The sequence below is a fragment of the Nyctereutes procyonoides genome, unplaced genomic scaffold, assembly GCF_905146905.1.
Source record: "Nyctereutes procyonoides isolate TBG_1078 unplaced genomic scaffold, NYPRO_anot_genome, whole genome shotgun sequence".
NCBI classification, from domain to species: domain Eukaryota; kingdom Metazoa; phylum Chordata; class Mammalia; order Carnivora; family Canidae; genus Nyctereutes; species Nyctereutes procyonoides.
In genome coordinates, this window is record NW_026575024.1 from 9986998 (window position 1) to 10010181 (window position 23184).

General features: G+C 48.7%; 1 protein-coding gene across 3 annotated transcripts in view; it reads left to right on the forward strand.

The window, feature by feature from the left end:
* ATP9A (ATPase phospholipid transporting 9A (putative)) overlaps positions 1-23184 on the forward strand; it is a 129531-nt gene that overhangs the window by 12669 nt on the left and 93678 nt on the right. The window contains exons 1-3 of one of the 3 annotated variants that reach the window (XM_055300474.1): positions 5024-5169; positions 19123-19267; positions 21384-21497. In XM_055300474.1, coding sequence (XP_055156449.1) covers positions 5156-5169; positions 19123-19267; positions 21384-21497 — 273 coding nt within the window. In that variant the 5' untranslated portion in view covers positions 5024-5155. Of the gene's footprint in view, positions 1-5023; positions 5170-16959; positions 17028-19122; positions 19268-21383; positions 21498-23184 lie in introns of those variants that run through there. The other 2 variants (XM_055300485.1, XM_055300463.1) reach the window with 2 other exon arrangements.

A 23184-nucleotide genomic window follows, 5' to 3' on the forward strand; every position in this document is an offset into this window, starting at 1 on the left:
ATAAACAGGCAGGCGGGGCAGGGGGGAGGGGGGCTTATGGGAGAGGCGGTTGGCAGGGGCCCCAGGGAAAGAGAGGCTCCCTGTGGGAAATGGAAGGGTGGCCGGATGCTCTTGTCACTGCAGTTAGATCTCTGTGGCATTTGCTAAATGCCAGGAGGAGGAGCCTGTTGGCTAGCCTCCCTGAGGAAGAAGTGTGGAGCGTGGACAGTGCTCTCCCCGTAGATTGGGGCCTGGAAGGATCTCCCACCCTCCGCCGGGCCATCTGCTGTGACACAAGGTGAAGTCAGACCTGGCCAGGTTAGGCCTCAGGAATTCTCAGCCTGGGGCTTGACAGTCCTCCATTGTAGGGGCTGCCCTGTCCACTGTAGGATGCATGACAGCAGCCCTGGCCTCCGGCCACTGGATTCCAGCAGTACCCTCCACCCAGTCGTGACAACCAAAAATGTCTCCAGACACTGCCGAGCCGCCCCCTGTGCCAGAGGTTGGAGAGTTGGGGTGGGAGTGGGCAAAAATGCACCTGTTAGGAGCCACTGGAGTAAGAGTAAATATTCACTATGCTGAGCCGTGTCCCTTAGTGTCCCATGAAGGTTGCCTCATACTCTATCCCTCTTTCTTTCTCTCCTTTTTTTTAAAAACTTATTTTAATTTTTATTTAAAAATATTTTATTTATTTATTCATGAGAGACACAGAGACAAAGGCAGAGGCACAGGCAGAGGGAGAAGCAGGCTTCCTGCAGGGAGATCGATGTGGGACTGGACTCCGGGACTCTGGACTCTGAGATCACACCCTGAGCCAAAGACAGACACGCTCAACTGCTGAGCCACCCAGGTGTCCCCCCCACCTTTTTTTTTTAAAGAAAAACCTGTTAGGCAAGAAGTTCATGTTTGGGCTGTTGTTCAGCTTTCTGATTCAGTGACTACAGAAGCCTTGAGTGGTTGCAAGAGAGGCATCTGGGAAGTGTTAGGGGCTGAGTGTTTCCCTTTGCAGATTCTTTGCTGAAGCCTCAACCTCCAGTACCCCAGATTGTGACTCCTGTATTTGGAGATAGAGGTTTTAAAAAGATGTGATTAAGTTAACATGAGGCTAGCAGGGCGGGCCCTATTCCAGCCCGACTGGGTGTCCTTATGAGAACTTAGAGACTAGGACGCGCAGTGAGATGCCAGGGGTGGGAGGAAAGAGCAGGGCTCAGGAGCAAGCCAAGGGCAGAGCCCAGAAGAAACCAAACCTGCCCACACCTTGATCTTGGACTTCAAGCCTCCAGAACTGTGAGGAAAATAAACTTCTATTTAAGCCGCCCAGCTGGTGGTGTTCTATTATGGCAACCCTAGCAAACTCATACAGGAAGTACCTTATTTATGCCCATTTTGGCAAGTGTGGTATCTGTCAATGTTATTAATAAACCTTAATTCTAAATTGATGATGAGGACACCCGGGTGGCTCAGTGGTTGAGTGTCTGCCTTTGGCTCAGGTCATGATCCCAGGGGTCCTGGGATTGAGTCCCTCATCGGGCTCCACGCATGGAGCTTGCTTCTTCCTCTGCCTATGTCTCTGCTGCTCTCTGTGTATCTCTCATGAATAAATAATATATATATATATATATATATATATATTTAAGATTTTATTTATTCATGAGAGACACAGAGAGAGAGAGAGAGAGAGAGAGAGAGAGAGGCAGAGACACAGGCAGAAGCACGCTCCATGCAGGGAGCCTGATGCGGGACTTCATCCCAGGACTCCAGGATCATGACCTGGGCCGAAGGTAGGTGTTAACCGCTGAGCCACCCAGGCATCCCTAAATAAAATCTTAAAAAAAAAAATTTGATGATGAGCTCCTTAGCAATTTTCTCTAAATGGTCCTGTCTCAAGACCTCTCAGTGAGCATGTTGCAAAGTCATGGGAACTGGAGCTGACCCTCCCCGCTAGTAACCTGAAGCAGGTACCTCTGGGAGATGGAGGGGTTGGAGGCACTGTCCCCTGCCGCTTCCTTTTGCTTAAAGAGTTCACAGTAGTCACATATCCAGGTTATGCTTTCTATGGCTTCTTGTTAGATCTAGTCATTTGGATTGTGCTAGAGGAATCTGAGGAGAATTTTAATAGTTGCTAGCCACTATCGTGAACTTATTAGGTGCCCAGCACTGTTCTAGAGTTTTAAGTAAGTCGTCCTATCTATATCTCCTGACGATCCTACATTACAGACAATGAGACCAAGGAAAAAAAGGTCTTTTTTCTTTTTATAATGGTTTTGGTTTAGAATGACAAAGACTTCATTTCATTTCTTTTGTTTTTATTCTATTTTTTTAAGATTAATTTATGTATCTGAGAGCACTTGCTCATGCGTTGGGGGATGGGAGGAGCAGAGAGAGAATCTCAAGTGGACTCCCCATTGAGCACAGAGCCTGACCCCTGACTCGATCTCACGACCCTGAGATTGTGACCTGAGCCCAAAGCAAGAGTTGGACACTTAACCAACTGAGCCATCGGGGAGCCCCTCATTTCAGTTTTTCAAAAAAAAAAAACTCATTTTCATTTGAACTTAGATCATAAATTGTGTTTTGTGACCTGCCTTGATGACTTCTGCTATTTGACTCCTTTCTGTAACATACATTCCAAGCAGGTGATTTCTGTTGAGGAGGAGGGGATTGAGGGATTGTGGGACTTGACAAAATGGTCACATCACAGCAGCTTTCCTCTCTGACCAAGCGCCTTCTTCTTATGTAGCATAAGTTACAAAGGAAGGGTAAGAACATATAAAATTACTTTCTTTTCATTGTAAAACGAGTGTGTGTGTATTAAAGAACAATTGAAGAACAGAAAGGACTGAGGAGTGAAACACTGGTGTTAATGTTCCCTCCAAGGACAGCTGCCCTTTTTTTTTTTTAAAGATTTTATTTATTTATTCATGAGAGACACAGAGAGAAAGAGAGAGAGAGAGAGAGAGAGAGGCAGAGACACAGGCAGAGGGAGAAGCAGGCTCCATGCAGGGAGCCCGACGTGGGACTCGATCCCGGGTCCCCAGGATCAGGCCCTGGACTGAAGGCGGCGCTAAACCACTGAGCCACCCAGGGCTGCCCGGCAGCTGCCCTTTTAAGGGCACATCTCAGAACATCTTAGATACCCTGTTTGCTCCTGGCCTTGTTTCTGGGTGTACATTGTTTAATGAATTAGAACCATGTAGCAGATGTGTTTTTATTTCCTGTTGTTGATTTAACATTTTAATTTAGGGCTGTCTCTGTATCATGAGGTATGTTGTAAATGGCATCTTTAATGGCAACATAGTATTTCTTTAAGTAGAGGTGGCTAGTTTACTGTAACCAGAGAGCAGGAAGCCCAGTTGTGGGACTGGATCCCAGGACCCTGGGATCATGACCTGAGCTGAAGGTAGACGCTCAACCAACTGAGCCCTTTAGTTTCATTTTTATTTATTTTTATTTTATTTTATTATTTTTAAAGATTTTATTTGTTCATGAGAGACACACAGAGAGAGGCAGAGACATAGGCAGAGGGAGAAGCTGTGGAGAGCCTGATGTGGGACCCGATCCCAGGACCCCAGGATCACACCCTGAGTCGAAGACAGATGCTCAACCACTGAGCCACCCAGGCATCCCTGCTGTCACAAATTAGAGCTTCATCTAGGGAAGGTATCTTGGCATAAGCTCTCTCCTACATTTGGATTTTTTTTTTAAGATTTTATTTATTTATTTGAGAAAGAGGAGGAGCAGGTAGGAGGGGCAGAGGGACAAGCAGACTCTCCGCTGAGCAGGGAGCCTGACATGGGACTTGGTCCCACAACTTAAGGATTGTGACTTGACCTGAAGACAGATGCTTAATAGACTGAGCCACCCAGGTGTCCCTGGAAAATTCTTTTTAAAGATTTATTTATTTATTTTAGAGAGAAAGAGAACAAGAGAGCATGGAGTAGGGGAGGGACATAGGGAGAAGGAGACAGAGAATCTTCAGCAGATTCCCACTGAGCATGGAGCCTGATGAGGGGTTCAGTCCCATGACCCCAAGATCATGACCTGAGCCGAAATAAAAAGTTGGATGCCCAACCGGCTAAGCCACCCAGGTGCCCGTACATTTGGAAAATTTTGATAGGCTAGAATCTTCAGTTTACTGGATTACATGGAGCACATGGTTATCTAAGGACTCTGTGAGGCTCTAACCAAATGGCTTTGTGGAAGGGCTCTTTCACCCCATGAAAGCCAGAGTTGGCTTATGTTCCAGGGTCAGGATATGGGTGACGGCCTTCTTCGCCCATTTATTTTTATTTTGCCTTTTGTCCAGTGTGTGTCCATGAGGTTGGGAAGGTTTAAAAAGAGAAAAAGAAGTAAAAACACACATTTTTCTTTCTCTGTTTACCACAAATGGGGCTTCCTGTTGATTGATGTGTGAGAGGGGTCCGTGTAGAGGACAGAAAAAGCCTATGATTGGCTGGGGAGATGCTCACTGCCCAGTATATCCTCTGTAGATGTACTGGGTGGACTGGACCGCTCACCGTCCATTCTGTCGTATGTTTGGTAGTTATATAAGGTATGTTTGGGAGTCTGCAAGCACTCGATAAATGTTTGTTGAATGAATACAAGAAAATCTTCCCATAGATGGTTGCCGTGACAGAGCTGTGTGTAGACACCAGGGCCAAGTGCAGTAAGGTCTGGCTTCCCTGCAGAGAGCGGAGGTCTGCGGTGCAGTAGCTGGAGCCCAGGGTGGCCCGCAGCGGTGATGTTAGAAAAGGTGTGAACTCGCTGCCTGGGGAGTGCTCTTCCCCACTGAGCCGACACTGTGCCCGACCCTCAGCAGCTCCGCCAGCTGCTTCCAGACATCAGCTCCTTACAAGGGACTCGCGTTGTAGCCTCTGGCATGTCACGGGCAGGCACCCTTAGAAACGTCTGTCTTGGCCTTCCTGGGGCCGGCCGGGTGCCAAAGCCACGCCCGAGGTGGAGCCGGCCTGGCTGTAGCAGTGGCTGCGGCCCGCGTCTCCATGGGAGCAGGGGAGGAGCCGGAGTCCCCGCAGGAAAGGGCTCCCTGTGGAGGTGCTGGCTCTCCAAGGCCAGGGCTGGGTGCCGAGGAGAGGATCGAGGACCATGAGAGGTTGAGATCGAGGATTCGAGCAAGACTGTCTTGGTGCAAGTGTGGTGTCTGCCACTTACTGGCTGTATGACCTTGGGCAAGTGAGTTCCCCTCCCTGTAAATGAGCATGGTAATGGTGCAGTGGTTTTGAGGGGCAATGAGTTGGTGTGTGCAGAGCGCCCAGCCCCCAGAGCGTGTGGCCCATGGAAGCAGAGTAGGCGTGTTAGCCTGGTTAAGGCTGACGGTGCTGGGGAGTGGAGCCAGGCGGCTGCCGGGGACCCTGGCTGGGTCCCTGCTGTGTCCCTGTCGTGGGAGGCCTAGGTTGCTGTCTAGACAGTTCGGAGGCAGCTCTCCGATGCTCCCGTGGGGTGAGATTTCCAAACGCCGTGGTTCAGGGCGCTGGCTCTGAGGTCAGCCTGTTGGACCCGCGGCTGGCTCTGTCCTCACCCGCCGCAGGACTCTTGGGGATCCAGCTCGCTCATCTCCAGGAGGGCAAAGGTCTGCCTTTACAGGACTCTGGTAAGGGTTAAGGGAGGTGACATGACTGGCTCTGCTGTGGCACCCACCTGGTTTAGGACCCTTGAGCAGGTGGCCCAGATACAGTGTAAAAGCACCTGGTAAGGCAGCAGGTGTCTGGGTGCTGGGGGTGGGGGGCAGGGGTGGGGGAGAGGCTAGGAGAGGCTCCTCAACCCACACAGGGCAACTGAGCACCTCCTGTATACCAGATCTGGAGTGTGAGGCAAATAGTGTCTGGTTTCTGACCTCTGGGCTTGTGGCCAAGATCCGAGGCTGCAGGCTGTCAGCTGTGTGCTGTGTGGGGAGCAGGGTGGGGTTTTTTGTTTTGTTTGTAAATTGAAAAAAAAAATTACACAATCATTGTCACATAGTTCACTGTTTAAAAGGTACAGAAGGTGTGTGTGTTGCAAACTTAGCCTCCCTCTGCCCCCACCCTTGGCTACCCTGTGCCCTTCCGAGGCAGCCCCTTATCAATTTCTTCTGTGTCATCCTAGAGAATTTTTAACCATTTTCCAAAAGAAGGCCCATGCATTTTATATTTATCCACCTAAACACACACACATAGATTTTGATCTTTTTTTTTCCCAGTTGCTAATATACCTCACACAGCAGGACTTACTTCTTTCACTTAACAGTACACATTGGGCTCATTCCATATTGGTACATAAAAAGCTTTTCCATTCCTTTTTTTTTTTTTAATGGTTTTAAAGGATTTCATTGAATAGACATACCATACTTAATTTAACTAATCCACCATTGATGGCACTTAGGTTATTTCTAATGGTACATTATTACTAGCAATGTTAGGGTGAGTGACGTTGAATATGTCTTTGTGCCCACGTTAGAACCTACGTAATGTCTTGAAGGGGAATCAGTGGGTCAAAGTGAATGCATTTGTAATTTTGAGAGCTGTCACTGGCTTGCCTTCCCCCAAGGTTATAGGATTTAGACTCCTCCCAGCAGTGAAAGTGTCTGTTTCCCCATCCTGACCAACACAGGTTGTTAAGCTTTTTGATTTTGGTTATCATGCAAAGTAAAAAATGACACCTCAGTGTGATTTTAGTTTTATATAATATCTGAACATTGCATCAGTTACCAACACTTAGAAGCTGAGGGTTTGTGCTTCAGAATCTGTGCTTTTTGTCTTTAGCTTGAAGAATCTCACGGTCTGTTGTGTGAAGCTTGTGTGAGAAAGTATCCTGGTCAAGCTAGGGTGGCCTTCCTTCCCACAGGTCTGGGCTCCTCGGTGCTCCCTGTCCCTCCAGACCTTGTGTTTATTTTTGTTCATTTATACATTGCTTGCTGGGCTTCCATAGATTTGCATGTTCTAGAAAGAAACAGTCAAGTAAAGTCTAAGGGAGAAGAGAGCCCCTTTCTCTTTGTGACGAGCACATGGTTGGGTTTTGAAGGATGAGTAGGAGAAGTGGAAGGGGTTGCCAAGATCTGGGGTGAATGAATCCTGCAAAGGTGTTGGAAGTTGGAGAAGAGCAGAGTTCTGGAGCTCATTGGCCTTGGCTTGGTCACAGAGGACCTGGGCTGAAGGGAGAAAGGCTTGGACTTGAGTCCACATTGATTTACTCATTGTGGGGCTGGAATGCAGTATGAGGTGTCCTGCACTGGTGAGCAGCAAAAGACCAGTCAGGAAAGACTTACAGCAGGACAAATAGGGAAGGTGACAGATCCTGCCACCTGTGACTGCCCCTTCCCCCAGGAGAACCAGAATTAACAGTCTGTGTGTGTGTGTGTGTGTGTGTGTGTGTGTGTGTGCGTGCACGCGCTTATGTGTTTCTCAGCATTATTTTCCCATGAATATATTATCCTTGGTTATTTTTCTTAAAATACAGCATAATAAATTGCATATCTCTTGCTTTATGTTTTCTCCCCCTCCTACTTTGTCACTTGGCTCTTGCCCTGTCCGTGTGTGCATCTGCTGTATCCTTCTCATTGGTACAGGTCCACTGTTCAGCTGGTTCCTCTCTGATGGGCGTTCATTCATGTCCAGGGTTTTGCTTTCTGGCCGCTGTGAGCATCCTTGTACCTTTCCTGTTGCTCACCTATACCGTAATTCATATGCAGTCAGTCCCTCCAGGTAGACTTGCTACATCAGAGGACCTGTTTTCATTTAAAGAGAAATTTCCACATTGACTTGGCTTTTTTCTTTGATATGGCCCAGTTTTTCCACCAGTCAGTAGCACTGCTGTGCCCAGAGATATGTTCAGACTTCAATGTACGAGCTTCCTTTTTTGCATTCTTTCTGACTTTAGATTTTATTTCAATTTTTAATTTTTAATGATTTTATTTATTTATTTTTTTAAAGTAATCTCTACACCCATTGTGGGATGAGTGTAGAGTTACTTACAACCCTGAGATCAAGACTCCCATGCTTTATCAACTGATCCATCCAGGTGCTGCTGACTTTGGAGTTTATATTCCCTAGTTAAAAAAACAAAAACAAAAATATAACATTTAGCCTCCTAGATGTTTTTAGGATACAGGTCAAAATTTTCCCTTATACCTTCCCTTCCATGCCTTCCAGCAACCCCCCTCCCCCAGCATGTAGGCTTATTAACAAGTTGAGTTCCATTCTTTAGACTTGCTGTCCAATATGATACACACTAGATATATGTGGCTATTTAAATTAATTAATGGAATAAAATTTAAAACTCACATTTGAGTGCTCAACAGCTACATGTGGCTATGGCTGCTGTGTTAGACAATGCAGATAGAGAACATTTCTGTCACTGTAGAAATGTATCAAGACAGTGCTGCTCTAGACTGGATTCTCAGACTCAGGATTGTTGGCATTTGGGGTTGCATAATCCTCTGTGTGGGGCTGTCCTGTGCATTGTAGGGTGTTTGGCCTCTACCCGCTAGATGCCAGTGGTACCTCCCTGCACCTGCAGTTGTGACGACCAAAGGTCTCTTGACGTTGCCAAGTGTCCCCAGGGCAGGGGGAAACCTCCCCCCAAGCCCTCCCCTCCCACTGAGAACCCGTCCTGTAGACTTTTTTTTTCCATATTGCTTTTAATTTTTTTCTACATTCTTCCTGGATCTTCCCAGCATCAGCACAGAGACCAAAGCTTCCTAGACTCTGACTTTGGGAAAGTTCAGCACACCATGCGGGCAAATCAGCAAGTATTTACTGACCGCTTGCTGATTGTGGTTACACCCAGAGCAGAGATGATCATTTCTTTGGAGGCCAGCTCCTTGTGACAGTAGTTAACCTTTTCCAGAAACATCATTCCCTTGGCACTTCCCCCTGTAATAATTAGCTTTCCCTTGTATTTCAGCCAGATTGTGTGAAACCTTGCACATCTGGTCAGCAGGCTGTCCACCACCAAAACCTTTGTTTGTTTTAGAGTGAAATCATAAGCAAATTTATTTTGGTTTTCCTTTGTTTAAATGGCCTACATAGAAGCAGTGTAAACAAAATTATTTCTGGCCTTACGTCTTTACCTAGTTGAATAGCTGTTGCTATCAACAGGTAAGAGCATTGTTTTATGTTTTCTTGATCTGGAAAAAAATTAGAGAAATATATGTACTATTTGTTGAATGCCTACTTTGTGCTAGGTATTGTCCTATGCGTTTCATATATACCACCCTTCATTCTCATAGAAATTCAGCAAGGCAGGTCTTACTGTCATTTTACTGACAGAAAAGTGGGGATCACAGAAGACGAGTAGCCCAAAGCCACACAGCCAGTGTGGAGCTGGCCTGGGCTTTGCACCCAAGTCCATTTGACTTAAAAGCTGGTGCTCCTAAAAAAAAAAAAAAAAAAAAAAAAAAAAAAGCTGGTGCTCCTTATTCTACCCCTTACGATCCTGCTTTTTTTTTTTTTAAGCTTTTTATTTATTTATTCATGAGAGACACAGAGAGAGAGAGAGAGAGAGAGAGAAAGAGAGGCAGAGACACAAGCAGAGGGAGAAGTAGGCTCCCTGCAGGGAGCCCGACGTGGGGTCTCCAGGTTCAGGCCCTGGGCTGAAGGCGGCGCTAAATCGCTGAGCCACTCAGGCTGCCCCAATCCTGCTATTTTGAAATTGTGGCTCTCACCTGTCATTTCTTCTTTAGTTTCTCCATTAATTTCTCATTTCTTAAAAAGATTTTATTTATTTATTTGAGAGAGAGTGATAGGGGGTGCAGAGGGAGAGGGAGAAGCCGAATCCCCACTCAGTGGGGAGACCATTATGGGGCTCGATCCTGGTCCTCAGGCCTTGGCATCATGACCTGAGCTGAAGGCAGACACTTCATTGACAAAGCCACCTAGGTGCCCCTAATTTCTCATTCTGCCTTGTAGCACATCTCCCTAGCCCACCTAGAATTTTTTTTTTTAAGATTTTATTTATTTATTCATGAGAGACACACACACACACACACAGAGGCAGAGACACAGGCAGAGGGAGAAGCAGGCTCCATGCAGGGAGCCTGACGGACTCGATCCCAGGTCTCCGGGATCATGCCTGGGCCGAAGGCAGGCAACAAACCGCTGAGCCACCCAGGGATCCCCGGGCCCATCTAGAATATAAGAATTACTTTATGATGGCAAGTGACAGACAGCTTGGTTTGTTGTTAAGAAATAATAGCAGCAATTCATGACACTAGGGTGACAGCTGCCACAACACAGCTCTAGGCATCTGCCCCTCTCGGGCCTCCAGGGGACTGGAGTCTATACCATAAACTGGGTGTGGTGGTGGCAGCCACGAGGGGTAGAGAGAGTCTCAGATATAAATCCAGATGTTGAGAGGGAGCCTGGCTGCCACTTTTCCTGTTTGGGGAGGGGAGGGGGGAAGACCTTGGTCACTTGGAAATTGGTCAGCCCACAGCTTCTACTGTGGGATAGTAGTTCCCCAAACCTGGGCAGGCAAGGCCCTAGCAGCAGTGATAGGGTCCCAGGTAATTCATGGACAGGAACTAAAGTGCATTGAGACCTGCAATAAGGTACTTACTTCCTTTTTCAATTTTCCTTCAATGTTTCTAGCCCTTTCGGGGCCAACTTTTTATTTTTTAAAATATTTTATTTATTTATTCATGAGAGACACACAGAGAGAGCAGAGACACAGGCAGAGGGAGAAGCAGGCTCCATGCAGGGAGCCCAGTGCGGGACTCGATCCCAGGACCCCAGGATCACGACCTGAGCTGAAGGCAGACACTTAACTGCTGACCCACCCAGGCATCCCAGGGCCAACTTTTTTTTTTTTTTTTTTTTTTTTTTAGGGCCAACTTTTTCGCAGCAGACGCTTGCTATTGTCTCTGCAATATAAACAGGAGAAGCAGCAAGATCTGCAGGCTGAGAGCCACCAAATCTAGCCTGAATTTAGTAACACTGTTTGCTTTTCATTGTGTTGATTTTGATGTTTATGTGTTCATGGCAGTGATACTGGTTTTCCATTTATGACAGTAGTACAAAGTTACCTTTTGAAATTTGCATAAATAAAAAAAATGAAATTTGCATAAATCTAGGGCAAGAGTTCTCATCCCAGGCACTACTTGTATTTGGGGTTGAACCATTCTTTGCTGTGGTGGTGGGGTGGGGTGGGGGGTGGGGTGGGGTGGGGTGGAGTTTGTCCTTTGCACCATTGGATGTTTAGAAGTGTCCCTGGAGTCCCCCCACTAGATGCTGGCCCTAGCCCCTTTCCCCAGTTGTGATAACCAAAAATGTCTCTAGACGTTGCCAGGTACTCCTGGGGTGGGGGGGACCAGAAGTGGCCCTACTGAGAGCCACCAGTTTAGGGTAAGCAAGTTTAGCTAGTATATGAGGTTAGAAGGTAGAGGCAGCTGGATATTACAGGAAATGCTGTGTGTGTTTGAACACCGCTTAGCCTGATTTCTGTCGGTTGTGAGGGTGACTTACTGATGCTCACGTGGGGGTCCTTTGGTGCTGATATCAGATAGAGTGAGGTGGAAGGAGGTGTCTTGAAAGAGATGCTCTGAAGCAGTGCTGTCCAGTGTGGCTTTCTATCATGCCAGAATGTTCTGAATCTGCACAATCCAGTCTGTAGCTTCAGGCACATGTGGCTATGGAGCACTCAGAATGTGGCTGGTGGGAACAGAGGACTGAGTTCTTCTATTTTAATTAATTTTTTTAAGATTTATTTATTTATTCATTTATGATAGACGTAGAGAGAGAGAGAGAGAGAGAGTCAGAGACACAGGAGGAGGGAGAAGCAGGCTCCATGCCGGGAGCCCGATGAGGGACTTGATCCTGGGACTCCAGGATCATGCCCTGGGACAAAGGCAGGCGCTAAACCGCTGAGCCACCCAGGGATCCCTATTTTAATTAATTTAAACGTAAATAGCCACATGTAGTAGAAGCTACCACGTTGGACAGTACCGTTCTAACAAAAACAAAGGCTTTTACGGTGTTGACTGCACTCTTTAAAAGCTTACAGTTGGAGACGGACAAAAGCAATAGGATTGTCTTTTTTTTTTTTTAAGACTTTATTTAATTTATTTATTAGAGGAGAGAGAGAATGAACGGGGGAGGGCCAGAAGGAGACGGAGAAGCAGACTCCCTGCTAGGCAGGGAGCCCGATATGGGACTTGATCCCAGGACCCCAGGATCATGACCTGAGCTGAAGGCAGATGCTTCACTGACTGAGCTACCCAGGAGGCAGACGGGAATATCAAACAGGAGGCTTGGGGCAGTGGTTATCATAGACCCAACTAAAATTGGCTTGAGCAAAAGTAAAAACCAGTTAATTGATTCCTAAGGCTGAAAAGCCCAGGGAATGGACAGATGGGCAGACCTATGTGCTCTTCCAAAAGTGTCAGGAACCTTTGCATTCCTCCCGGTGACTCTTTTTTCAGGCCAACCCTTTCCTAAACAAGAACAAAGTGGCCACCTGCACCTCCACGTGCTTTCTGCCACCTTAGCAACCTCAGGGTGAAGGGCACTTCTTTCCTAGTGTTTCTGGTGCTCATCTCAGCCAGGGGTCTCGCTGGCCTTTGTTGAACCCATCACCATGTCAAGAGTTCTGCTTGGCTATGCCTGGATCCTTGTGCTCACCACACCTGGGGCTCGGGGATGGGGCTGGCCCAGCTATCTCAGGAGGAGAGATGGAGGGAAGCGACTTAATAAATTCTGATAAAGGATAATTACAGGGTAGAAGACAACTCTGGGGTGATCTGGGCTGAGGGAGTGGACCTACAGAAGGATGCACTTGAAAGGAGGCCCTTTCCCAAGGTTGGAGTTCGGATGTAGTTGGAGATGGTGTAGTTCAGTTCAGGCTGTTGGAAGGCAGGCTGAGAGCCTGTCTGCAGGTATGAGGCAAGCAGAAAGGGGTTCCCCGGGTGCAGGTGGGGCGGCAGGCACAGCTGGTGGTTGACACCTTGGATATGCAGTGGGAATGGGACGCCGGGGACTGCAGTGACCAGAGGACTTCGGGAGATGAGCCTGGGGGTGAGGGGATCAGGGTGCTGGCGCAGAGGAGGCAGGATGTCCATATTGCGAGAGCCCCGAGAGAGTCTCCACAGTGGGGCTTGGAGAGGTCTCCAAGGGACTGCACATCCTGGGGGAGGGGGGTGCTGGGCAGAGCCTCATCGGATGGCCCCACATCCATGCCACCGATCCACTGGATGCCTCTGCCTGGAAATCACAGGAGAGCCTCTCCTCCAGCCCTGGGCCCCCAGGGTCCTCTGGAGAAAGCGTAGCGTGGTTGTACACTGTGAAGGAGAGCGCAGGGAACTGCGGTCATTCTCCCAGAGCAGATGACACAGGGTGGCTCTGGAGCCGAGAGGCAAGAAGTTCAAGAAGTTCATGACGGGCGCACAGATGCGTGGGGGTGAGGCAGGCGGGGCACCTGATGAGCCTGCAGAAGGGCTTCTGTACCAGCAGCATGACAGCCGTTCCTCTCCCGGCCCCTAAAGATTCTTCTGACTTTATGAGATGATGAGAGCTAGGAAAAAAAGCTGTAAAAGAATGTGCTGCTGCTGCTGTTTGTGGCAGTGCAGGGTGCTCTCAGGCTCTTAGCTCAGGATCTGGAGTCCACAGGCCTGGGCTTAAGGCCAGCTTCCCCCACTCTGTGTGGAGCAAATGCAGTAGTAGATATTGGACAAATCACCGAGGCCTCTCGAGCTCAGTGCCTCCACTATGAAAATAGGGGCAATGCTCGTATATACCACATAGGATTATTACGAACGTTAAATGAGATAATGCATTTCTTTTTTTTATTTTTATTTTTTAAAAAGATTTTATTATTTTAGAGAGAGCAAGGACATGCATCGGACCAGGGAGGGGGCAGAGGGAGAGAGATAATCTCAAGCAGACTCCATACTGAGTGTGGAGCCTGGTACTGGGCTCCATCCCATGACCCTGAGATCATGACCTGAGCTGAAATGAAGAGTCAGATGTTCAACTGACTGAGCCACCCAGGTGCCCTGATGCATTTTTTAAAAAAAATATTTTATTTATTCATGAGAGACAGAGAATGAGGCAGAGTCATAGGCAGAGGGAGAAGCAGGCTCCATGCAGGGAGTCCAACGCGGGACTCGATCCCCAGACCTGGGATCACACCCTGAGCCACCCAGGTGTCCTGTGATGCATTTTTTTAAATGTTTGTTTAAAGACAGTACACTTCTATGTCTGTAACGTTTTGAAAATTTGTACCTACTACCCCCACTCTAGTCTAGACTGCTGTTCCTGCCTGTCTGGATGATGATAGTAGCTTCCTGAGTGACCCCGTTTCTACTTTTTTTGGTAAATATATATCTTTATTAGGATACAGTTCTCATACCCTGAAGTTCACCTATTTGAAGTGTATAATTAGCAGTTTTAAGTATATTCATAGAGTTGTGTTAACCATCACTACAATCAATATTCGAGCATGCCATTACCCCCAAAATAAACCTCATACCTCTTTTTTTAAAAATTATTTTATTTATTCATGAGAGACACACCAAGAGAGGCAGAGACATAGGCAGAGGGAGAAGCAGGCTCCATGCAGGGAGCCCAATGTGGAACTTGATCTGGGGTCTCCAGGTTCACACCCTGAGCCGAAGGCAGACACTTAACCGCTGAGCCACCCAGGTGTCCCATAAACCTCATGCCTCTTAATCTGTTATTACTCTGAACCCACTGCAGCATCTTCTCTGCACAGCAGCCAGAAGGAACTTTTAAAAGTGTCAGTCAGGGCCACCTGGGTGGCTCAGTCGGTTAAGTATCTGCCTTTGGCTCAGGTCATGAACCCGGGGTCCTGGGATCAAGCCCCACATCCGGCTTCCTGATGGGGGAGGGGCACCTGCTTCTCCCTCTGCCTCTCTGCAGCTCTCCTTGTTCCTGCTTGCACTCTCTGTCAAATAAATAAACCTTAAAAAAAAAAGTGTCAGATCATGCCACCTCCTGCTTGTAAGCCTTCAATGATCCCCACTGTGCATGGAGTAAAATGCAGACTCCCTGGCCCAGAGACGAGGCCCAGTGTCCTCTGGCCACTCTTCCTCCTTCTTCCTCCTTCCTTCCTGCTTTCCCCTGTGGTTGGTACACACCCGCCTTTCTATGCAAATGTGTAGGCAGCTCCCCACCTCTGGATCTTTTTTTTTTTTTTTTTTAAGATTTTATTTATTTATTCATGAGAGACAGAGAGAGGCAGAGACACAGGCAGAGGGAGAAGCGGGCGCCATGCTGGGAGCCCGATGCAGGACTCGATCCCAGGACCCCGGGATCACGCCCTGAGCTGAAGGCAGATGCTCAACCGCTGAGCCACCCAGGCGCTCTGCACCCCTGGGTCTTTGCCCTCAGGGTTCCCTTCTAATCTGCCCAGAGTGTACTCCCTTGCACGGTTGCCTGGCTGTTACTCCTTGTGTCTCAGCTCAGCTGTCACACCAGCCCCCCTGACCATCCTGTCTCCGCAAGCCACACCCTTCCCCCATGCCTTCTTCTTGCTGGGGGCCTGATTTTGATTTTTGGGTGGTGGTTTAGTGTCTGCCTCCCTCCACTAGAGTATAAGTGCCAGAGAGGGGAGGAGCTGTCTGTTTTGTTCACTTCCAAGTGACCAGGGGAGGGCCCAGCACAATGAGTGCACCAGATGTCGTAGGTGAATGAACAGGCGACAAAAAAGAGGCAGTGATTTTGCATTATCGTTGCTGTTAAGTGTTCAATAAATACTGTTGACTTGAAAGCCGAGTTGATCAACTGTTGGAAGTGTGAAGGTTATGATACCCGGTGCATGCAGACACGGAGGAAATGCAGTAACCGTCAGATTGGCTGAATGAGATGGCCTCGGGGCTAGTGAGTGATGTTGGGCTCCATGACACAAAGTCTTCATTTTATCCTGTGCCAAACACTTACCCTGTTTTGCAGTGGGGCTGTGAGGAAGCAGAAGGCAAGGATCCCGTTCCAACATTTGGTCCCGACAGACCTGACGTAGTACTTCGTACCTGCTGGACGTTTAATAAATGCTTGCTCTTAGGAAGTTAGCTGGGAAAGAACCGCAGTGTGTCCCTAGATAATATGAATGTAACTAAAGAATACATGGGAAGGGGTCTCCCCACTTCTTCCTTCCCAAAGGGAGCCAGTGCCGGAGCAATGCTGCATTTGAAGCATGTCTGCATGAGTATCCTCTTGCTTTCGTGCAAAGAATCGCATCCTGGGGGCACGTGGGGGGCTCAGGGGTTGAGCATCTGCCTTTGGCTCAGGTTGTGATCCTGGGGTCCTGGGATCGAGTTCCGCATCGGGCTCCCCGCATAGAGCCTGCTTCTCCCTCTGCCTGTGTCTCTGCCTCTCTCTGTGTCTCACGAATAAATAAAATCTTAAAAAAAAAAAAAAAAAAAAAAAAAAGGAGAGCATCCTGGACACACATCTCAGCCTCTTGCTTTTTGATTTAGTGTATCTTGCAGAAGAGGGTGGTTTAGCACACACAGCCTGCTCTCTCTCTCTCTTTTTTTTTAAGATTTTATTTATTTATTCATGAGACACATTGAGAGAGAGAGAGAGAGAGAGAGAGAGAGGCAGAGACACAGGCAGAGGGAGAAGCAGGCTCCATGCAGGGAGCCAGACGTGGGACTGGATCTGGGGTCTCCAGGATCATGCCCTGGGCTGAAGGCGGTGGTAAACCCCTAAGCCACCCGGGCTGCCCCAGCCCGCTCTCTTCTTGAAAGACTGTTGTGAATGTTGATTGCAGCAGCCCCCCTCTGATGAACGGTGAGGTGCCTTCCCAGGGGCCTGCTGTGGTGACTACCCTGCTCCTTTGTCCTGGTGCGCACTCCTGCAGGTTAAGTCATGAATCGGCTTAACCTGGTGGCTTGCCGTGCAGAACCTGCTAAGACGAAACAGACAAAACTCATAGAAACAGTCGGCCTGATGCCTGGTTTTCTTAAATCCATTCTTCAGCTTTCTTTAGAAACCTGGAACTATGGGAGCCTTCATTACACGATCATTACAGGATGGGGAGAGGATTGCTGGTCCACAGACGGCTCAGTCATGGCCGGCAGGATGGTTTCCACAAATGGAGAGGTGTGCTCCCTGTCAAATGCATCCCCTCGCCCTCCTCCCTGCCTCCTGTCCCCACATGGCCAGCCTGGCTGCTTCCCATCCACAGGCAGCAGTGGCCTTGGACTCCTCGAGGCTTCTGTCTTTGGCCTTTGGATGACTTAAAACGGGGCTGATGCGGATGAGTTACTAGAAGTGAAGCCTGTCCTTATCACTCCACTCCACCCGAGCACCCATTTACAGGAATGAAGATGCTATTTTTAAGAAAGAGCATTGTGTTTCATCATGGAAATTTTGAGCATCTGGGCAGGCAGCTTGCTGATACCCAGGGACCGACCGTGTTTGCTCTGCTCTGTACCCCAATACCCCACCAGGACCTGCCTGGCCCATAGGATGAGGGGGAGAAGGGTGGGCCTTGGGGGATCACTAATGGCATACGTCATAATCTCCTTGTCGGCTTGGTTTCACTTCACTTGGCAGTGTCACAAGGGACTGGGCTGACTCGGGTTTCTCCCTCCTGGCCTGTGTGTGTGGGAGCCGAGGCCAGTGATTCGGCCGGGGGTGTTTGTATCACAGTGCCTAGGGGGGCTTGTGATTCTTGAAATGCCTTGTGTATGGGCTCTCTGGAAGGATGAGCTGCCTTTTTGGGGTGTTTTCAGAGTGTCTTTGTTCTGCTGGAGCTGCCTGCGTTGCCCTGCCTGGTGTGGGGCACCCGGGAGCAGGTGTCCTAATGAGCTGACCTTACAGGACAGCCCAGACAGCTGGGGCGGGAGCGGTCAGCTGGCCCACGGCTGGCACCCTGGCCCGGCTCCAGGGGACGCAGGCCCTGAGCCTTTGTCTTCCTGGCTGGCTCCTCTGGGGTGCGCTGAAAGGAGACCCAGGTGTGGAGAGGAGATTCTTCTCCTTCTCCTTTACCTGGTTATCTTGGTAGAACCAGCAACCCTGACAGCATGGGGTGCTGGAGAGACACTAGGTTTCTGAATAAGATGGAAGTGGTTCAAGGCTAGACTCCTCTGTTTCTCACATCCTGGCAAACTTGGGTGCTTTGTTTTTTATCTTTTTTTTTTTAAGATTTTTATTTATTTATTCATGAGAGAGAGAGAGAGAGAGAGAGAGAGAGAGAGACAGACAGACAGGCAGAGACACCGGCAGAGGGAAAAAAGCAGGTTCCATGCAGGGAGCCTGACATGGGACTCTATCCCAGGTCTCCAGGATCACACCCTGGGCTGAAGGCGGCACTAAACCTCTGAGCCACCTGGGCTGCCTTTTTTTTTTTTTTTTTTTTTAAAGCAAACAGACATTTATTTGGATAATTAGAATTGCAATTTTGGAAACACAGATTGAGGTAGAAGTCTGAATTAGGTTCTCCCTAGGTGCTCTGTTTAACTGTTGCAAGCTTTCCTCTCTCATCAGCAAAATGTGAACGTAATAGTGGTAAAGTGTTGCTGTACCTTTACTTTTGAAACTTAAATCACATTTTAAAAATGAATCTTATGAGCAGCCTTGGTGGCTCAGCGGTTCAAGTGCTGCCTTCAGTCCAGGGCCTGATCCTGCAGACCTAGGATCAAGTCCCACATCAGGCTGCCTGCATGGAGCCTGCTTCTCCCTCTGCCTGTGTCTCTGCCTCTCTCTCTCTGTGTCTCTCATGAATAAATAAATAAAATCTTTAAAACAAAACAAAACAGGGCAGCCCCGGTGGCCCAGCGGTTTAGCGCCGCCTGCAGCCCAGGACCTGATCCTGGAGACCCGGGATCTAATCCCACGTTGGGCTCCTTGTGTGGAGCCTGCTTCTCCCTCTGTCTGTGTCTCTGCCTCTCTCTCTCTCTCTGTTTCTCATGAATAAATAAATAAAATCTTAAAAAAAATAAAACAAAACAAACTTTAAAAAAAAATGAATCTTACATTTTGAAGTAAGTAATTGGGGCTTGGGCGCAAGGCATCTTCTATCTGGATCACAGCTTCTTAGAGGCCTTGGCTCTGTTTTCCCCTCTCATGACAGACCAAGCCCCATTGGTGGCTGTTGTCCTGACCCAGTGAAGATGCTTTAGGGAAAGATATTCGGAGAAGAGTGGACAGGTGTGGACATGGCCTTGACAGTGTGACTTTGTCTTTCCCACAGGTGCTGTGAGTGGCTGAGATGCTGTGGCGGAGGGGAACCCAGGCCCCGCACTGTGTGGTTGGGGCATCCCGAGAAGAGGGACCAGAGGTACCCTCGAAATGTCATCAACAATCAGAAGTACAACTTCTTCACCTTTCTTCCTGGGGTACGTAAGGCCAGAGAGCACACCCTTTTTGCCCTCCTCACACCAGATGTAAGCACTGGGTACCAGTTTTAGGAGACCAAGATCCCTGTGGCTGAATTGCCTGTGTGTTTTCCAGGCTGCCTTAGCTGCTGGCTGCTAATCTTTGCTGGTCCTGAGTACCTGGCGGGGGCAGGGGTGGGGGTGGGGTGAGGTGGGGAGGGTGGGGGCTGCCTTCTGAAGCTAACTTCACATTTATTTGGTGTGTTAGGCCCAAGAGTGAAAAAGATATTTTGGGGACCTTAGCATTATAACTGAAACACCAAAAAAAAAAAAAAAAAAAAATCCCACAAAAAACCCAAAACCCATCAGTCCCTAAATTCTCCCCCTGTCATCATGAAATGCATATTCACTGTAGTGTAGTCGGGAGATACAAGAATAGAAAAAATTTTTAAGAGGTGGGTTTTAATCCTACCGTCCAGAGAGAATTTCTGTGCATGTTTTTGCTAATGAGCGTTTCTCTTCTGTTTGGTATTTTATGCTCTGGAGTCCTAGCCTTCCCACATGAACTTAGACCAGGCTGTGCTGTGTACTCTACAAGCCTCCCCACCTCCCAGGCTGAAACCGAGTACCTATTTTTATCCAGCAGAGCTTCCAAACACACACCAGCTGACTTTAGAAGCCACGGCAGCAATCAGTTCCAGTGCTAGAAGGGAAAAAAAAAATAATGACTCTTTGATTTATGGAGAGCGATTACAGAAGCACAAATGTGTAACACTGTAGCTTAAGGTCAATCTGAATGTTGTTTTAAGGGCAGCTCTGAATACATTGGTTGCTACCTTCAGCCCTCCTCCCTCCTCCCCCCAAATCTCAGTATCTTAAATCGAGAAAAATTTATTTCTCATTCATGGAAATTCTGGTGTGGACGGGACCATGCTCTCCCACGTTGGAGCTACGCTGTCTGGAATACAAGGCCACCGGTATCTCGATGGCCGAGCAAGAGTGAGGTGGCCGAGAGATGCCTCCTCCTACCTCCTACTTGCCTTGGACGGACGCGTCATTGGTGCCCCGCGGCCCCGGCCTGGGTCCTGCGGCGCCCGCCCCACTTGCCGCACGGGGTGCAGCGGGGATTCTGCTGTGTTTCTTTACAGTGTTGAGGCCATGTGGGTGGGGATGACGATTTGCCTCTTTTCTTTTTCTTCTTCTTTTTTTTTTTTAATATTTATTTATTCACTCATGAGAGACCCAGAGAGAGAGAGGCAGAGACACAGGCAGAGTGAGAAGCAGGCTCCCTGCAGGAACCCCAATGGGGGACTCGATCCCAGGACCCTACGATCACGCCCTGAGTGGAAGGCAGATGCTCAACCACTGAGCCACCCAGGTGTCCCTGCCTCGTTTTCTTGATCAGTCTCACAGCAGAGGCATTTCCTAGTAAACCTCTTCACCTTCTGAGGGGCCTCCCTGTACTTAAAATAGTTTTTTTTTTTTAAAGATTATTTATTTATTAGAGACAGGGAGAGTGCACAAGCAGGGGGAGAGGCAGAGGCAGAGGGAGGAGCAGATCCTCTTGCTGAGCAGAGAGCCCGACGTAGGACTTAATCCCAGGACCCTGAGATCACGACCTGAGGTGAAGGCGGACGCTTAACCGACTGAGCCACCCAGGTGCCCCTAAAGTAGTTCTTAAGAACTAAGTCATAACAGTAGCACCTGGGGTGCTGGATCAAGTCCTCCATCGGGGTCCCCGCGGGGAGCCTGCTTCTCCCTCTGCCTGTGTCTCTGCCTCTCTCTGTGTGTCTCTTATGAATAAATAAATAAAAAAAAAAACCCCTAAGTCATTAGAGATAAAGTTGAAGCCCCCTGTCTATCCCCCACCCCGGGGGTACCCACTCTCTTGAATTTGGTGTTTGTAATTTCCATCTGTGTCATTACATATATTTTTACTTTTACAAGTGATGTTTTGATTGCCCATGTGTGTGTGTTTCCCTAAACAATGGAAGTGCTGAGGCCTCACCTGGAAGGTACTGCGGGAGTTGGGTTCTCACGTAGGACGGCATTCCAGCTGCTGCCCACCTCCCGCTAAACCGTCCTGACCCCCTCAGACAGGCCTGACTGACTTCCTCTCTCTCTGTCCTCATCCCAGGTGCTGTTCAACCAGTTCAAATACTTTTTCAACCTCTATTTCTTACTCCTTGCCTGCTCTCAGTTTGTCCCTGAGATGAGACTCGGTGCGCTCTATACCTACTGGGTCCCCCTGGTGAGTAAATTGGCGTCGTGTGTTCAGTGACCTGGGGGCGGGGGGGGGGGGAATGTTGGGAAGAGACACTTCTTTGTCACCCGGGCATCTGGAACGGGGTAGGGTCTTTTAAGAGACAGGACGCCCTGCAGACCTCCCCTTCCCGAGATGTTCCTGTTGAAGACGCTTTCATACACCACCAAGATCAGACTGGGGGGAAGCCTGGGCTCCTCATTCATGCTCTCCACCAGTTGTGTGGTCATTCATTTCTTCACTGCCTACTTACTGTGTATTTCACCCACCTGTCGACTCCAGGGACCCAGTGGCAAGTAAGAAAGGTAAACCTTCTGTCTTCGTCCTATTGGGATTCTCAAGATCACGTTTTCTGTTTATGTCGCGTCTGTCAGCGTGAGGGTTTGAAAAGTACCAGCTTCTGTGCTCTGTGTGCGAAATCAGAACTGACCAGAATGCCCCTCCATCCCCTCCCTTACCTCCTTTTTTTTTTTTTTTTAAGATTTTATTTATTTATTCATGAGAGAGAGAGAGAGAGGCAGAGACACAGGCAGAGGGAGAAAGAAGCAGGCTCCATGCAGGCAGCCCGATGTGGGACTTGATCCTGGGACTCCAGGATCACGCCCTGGGCTGAAGGTGGTGCCAAACCGCTGAGCCACCCGGGCGTCCCTCCCTTACCTCCTTTTGGCAAGTGGTTGGTTATTGAGCACCTGCTCTGGGTCAGGCACCGGGTCGGGTGCGGGGGACACAGTGTTGAATGAAATGGATAAAAACTCCTGCCCTCGTGGACTGGGTTTTCGGAGGGGATACACAGTAAGCAGATTAATGAAATCATTTCTAATTGCAAAAAGTGCTGCAAAGGTTATAGAATAAGGTCACAGGCTAAATAAGCTATCCCAGGCACATTTGATATTTGTTGAATAATTAAAGGTGGGGGTGTGGAGGGGCAGCCTTAGCCGGTGGTGTGGCCAAGGGAAGCCTCTTGAGGAGGGGACGGGCAGAAAAGAGTAGGAGGGCGGGAGTATTCCAGGTAGAGAGCAGCAGTGCAGAGGCCCTGTGGTAGGCATGTCTCAGAGCATTAGAAGGACAGAAAGCAGCCCAGTGTGACTGGGGTGTGGGAGAGGGTGGAAATGACATGTCTTTTTCTCCAAATATAGGCTATTTCTAAGTTAAGTGGGATTTGGGGGAACACTTGGATTCTGTATTCACAAATACTGTTAAATTTCTGCTCGGGGAAAGATTGTTAAAATAGAAAAGATTTAAGCCCTCCTTAAAGAAACAAGAACAGATTTTTTTTTTCTTTTGGTGGCAGGTGGGAGATGCTATGGATTTGGTGTGCAGGCACTTACAGCATAGAGGGAGCCAGTGGCTAAGGGCCCCCCTCGTGGGTAGGTGTGCACACACTGAGTGCCGCCTTATCAGACAAGTCAGGCCAGCAGCACCAGCCCGGAGAAAGGAGAGGGGATTAATTTTTCCCACATGAACAGTAGCGGTGCCTTTGGGATGGGATGTGAGGAGGTAGGACCCTAGAAGCTGGAGCAAACTTTTGTCGCGCATCCTTCCCTCGCATAGCAGACGTTCCCGTCTGTGTGCTGTGCTCTTGCACACGGACTGGAGCGCTGCAGACTCAGAGACCAGGCTGATGCAGTCAAGCCTTGGGACAGCTGGGGAGCTCCTGTCCCGTCCCAAACGGAAG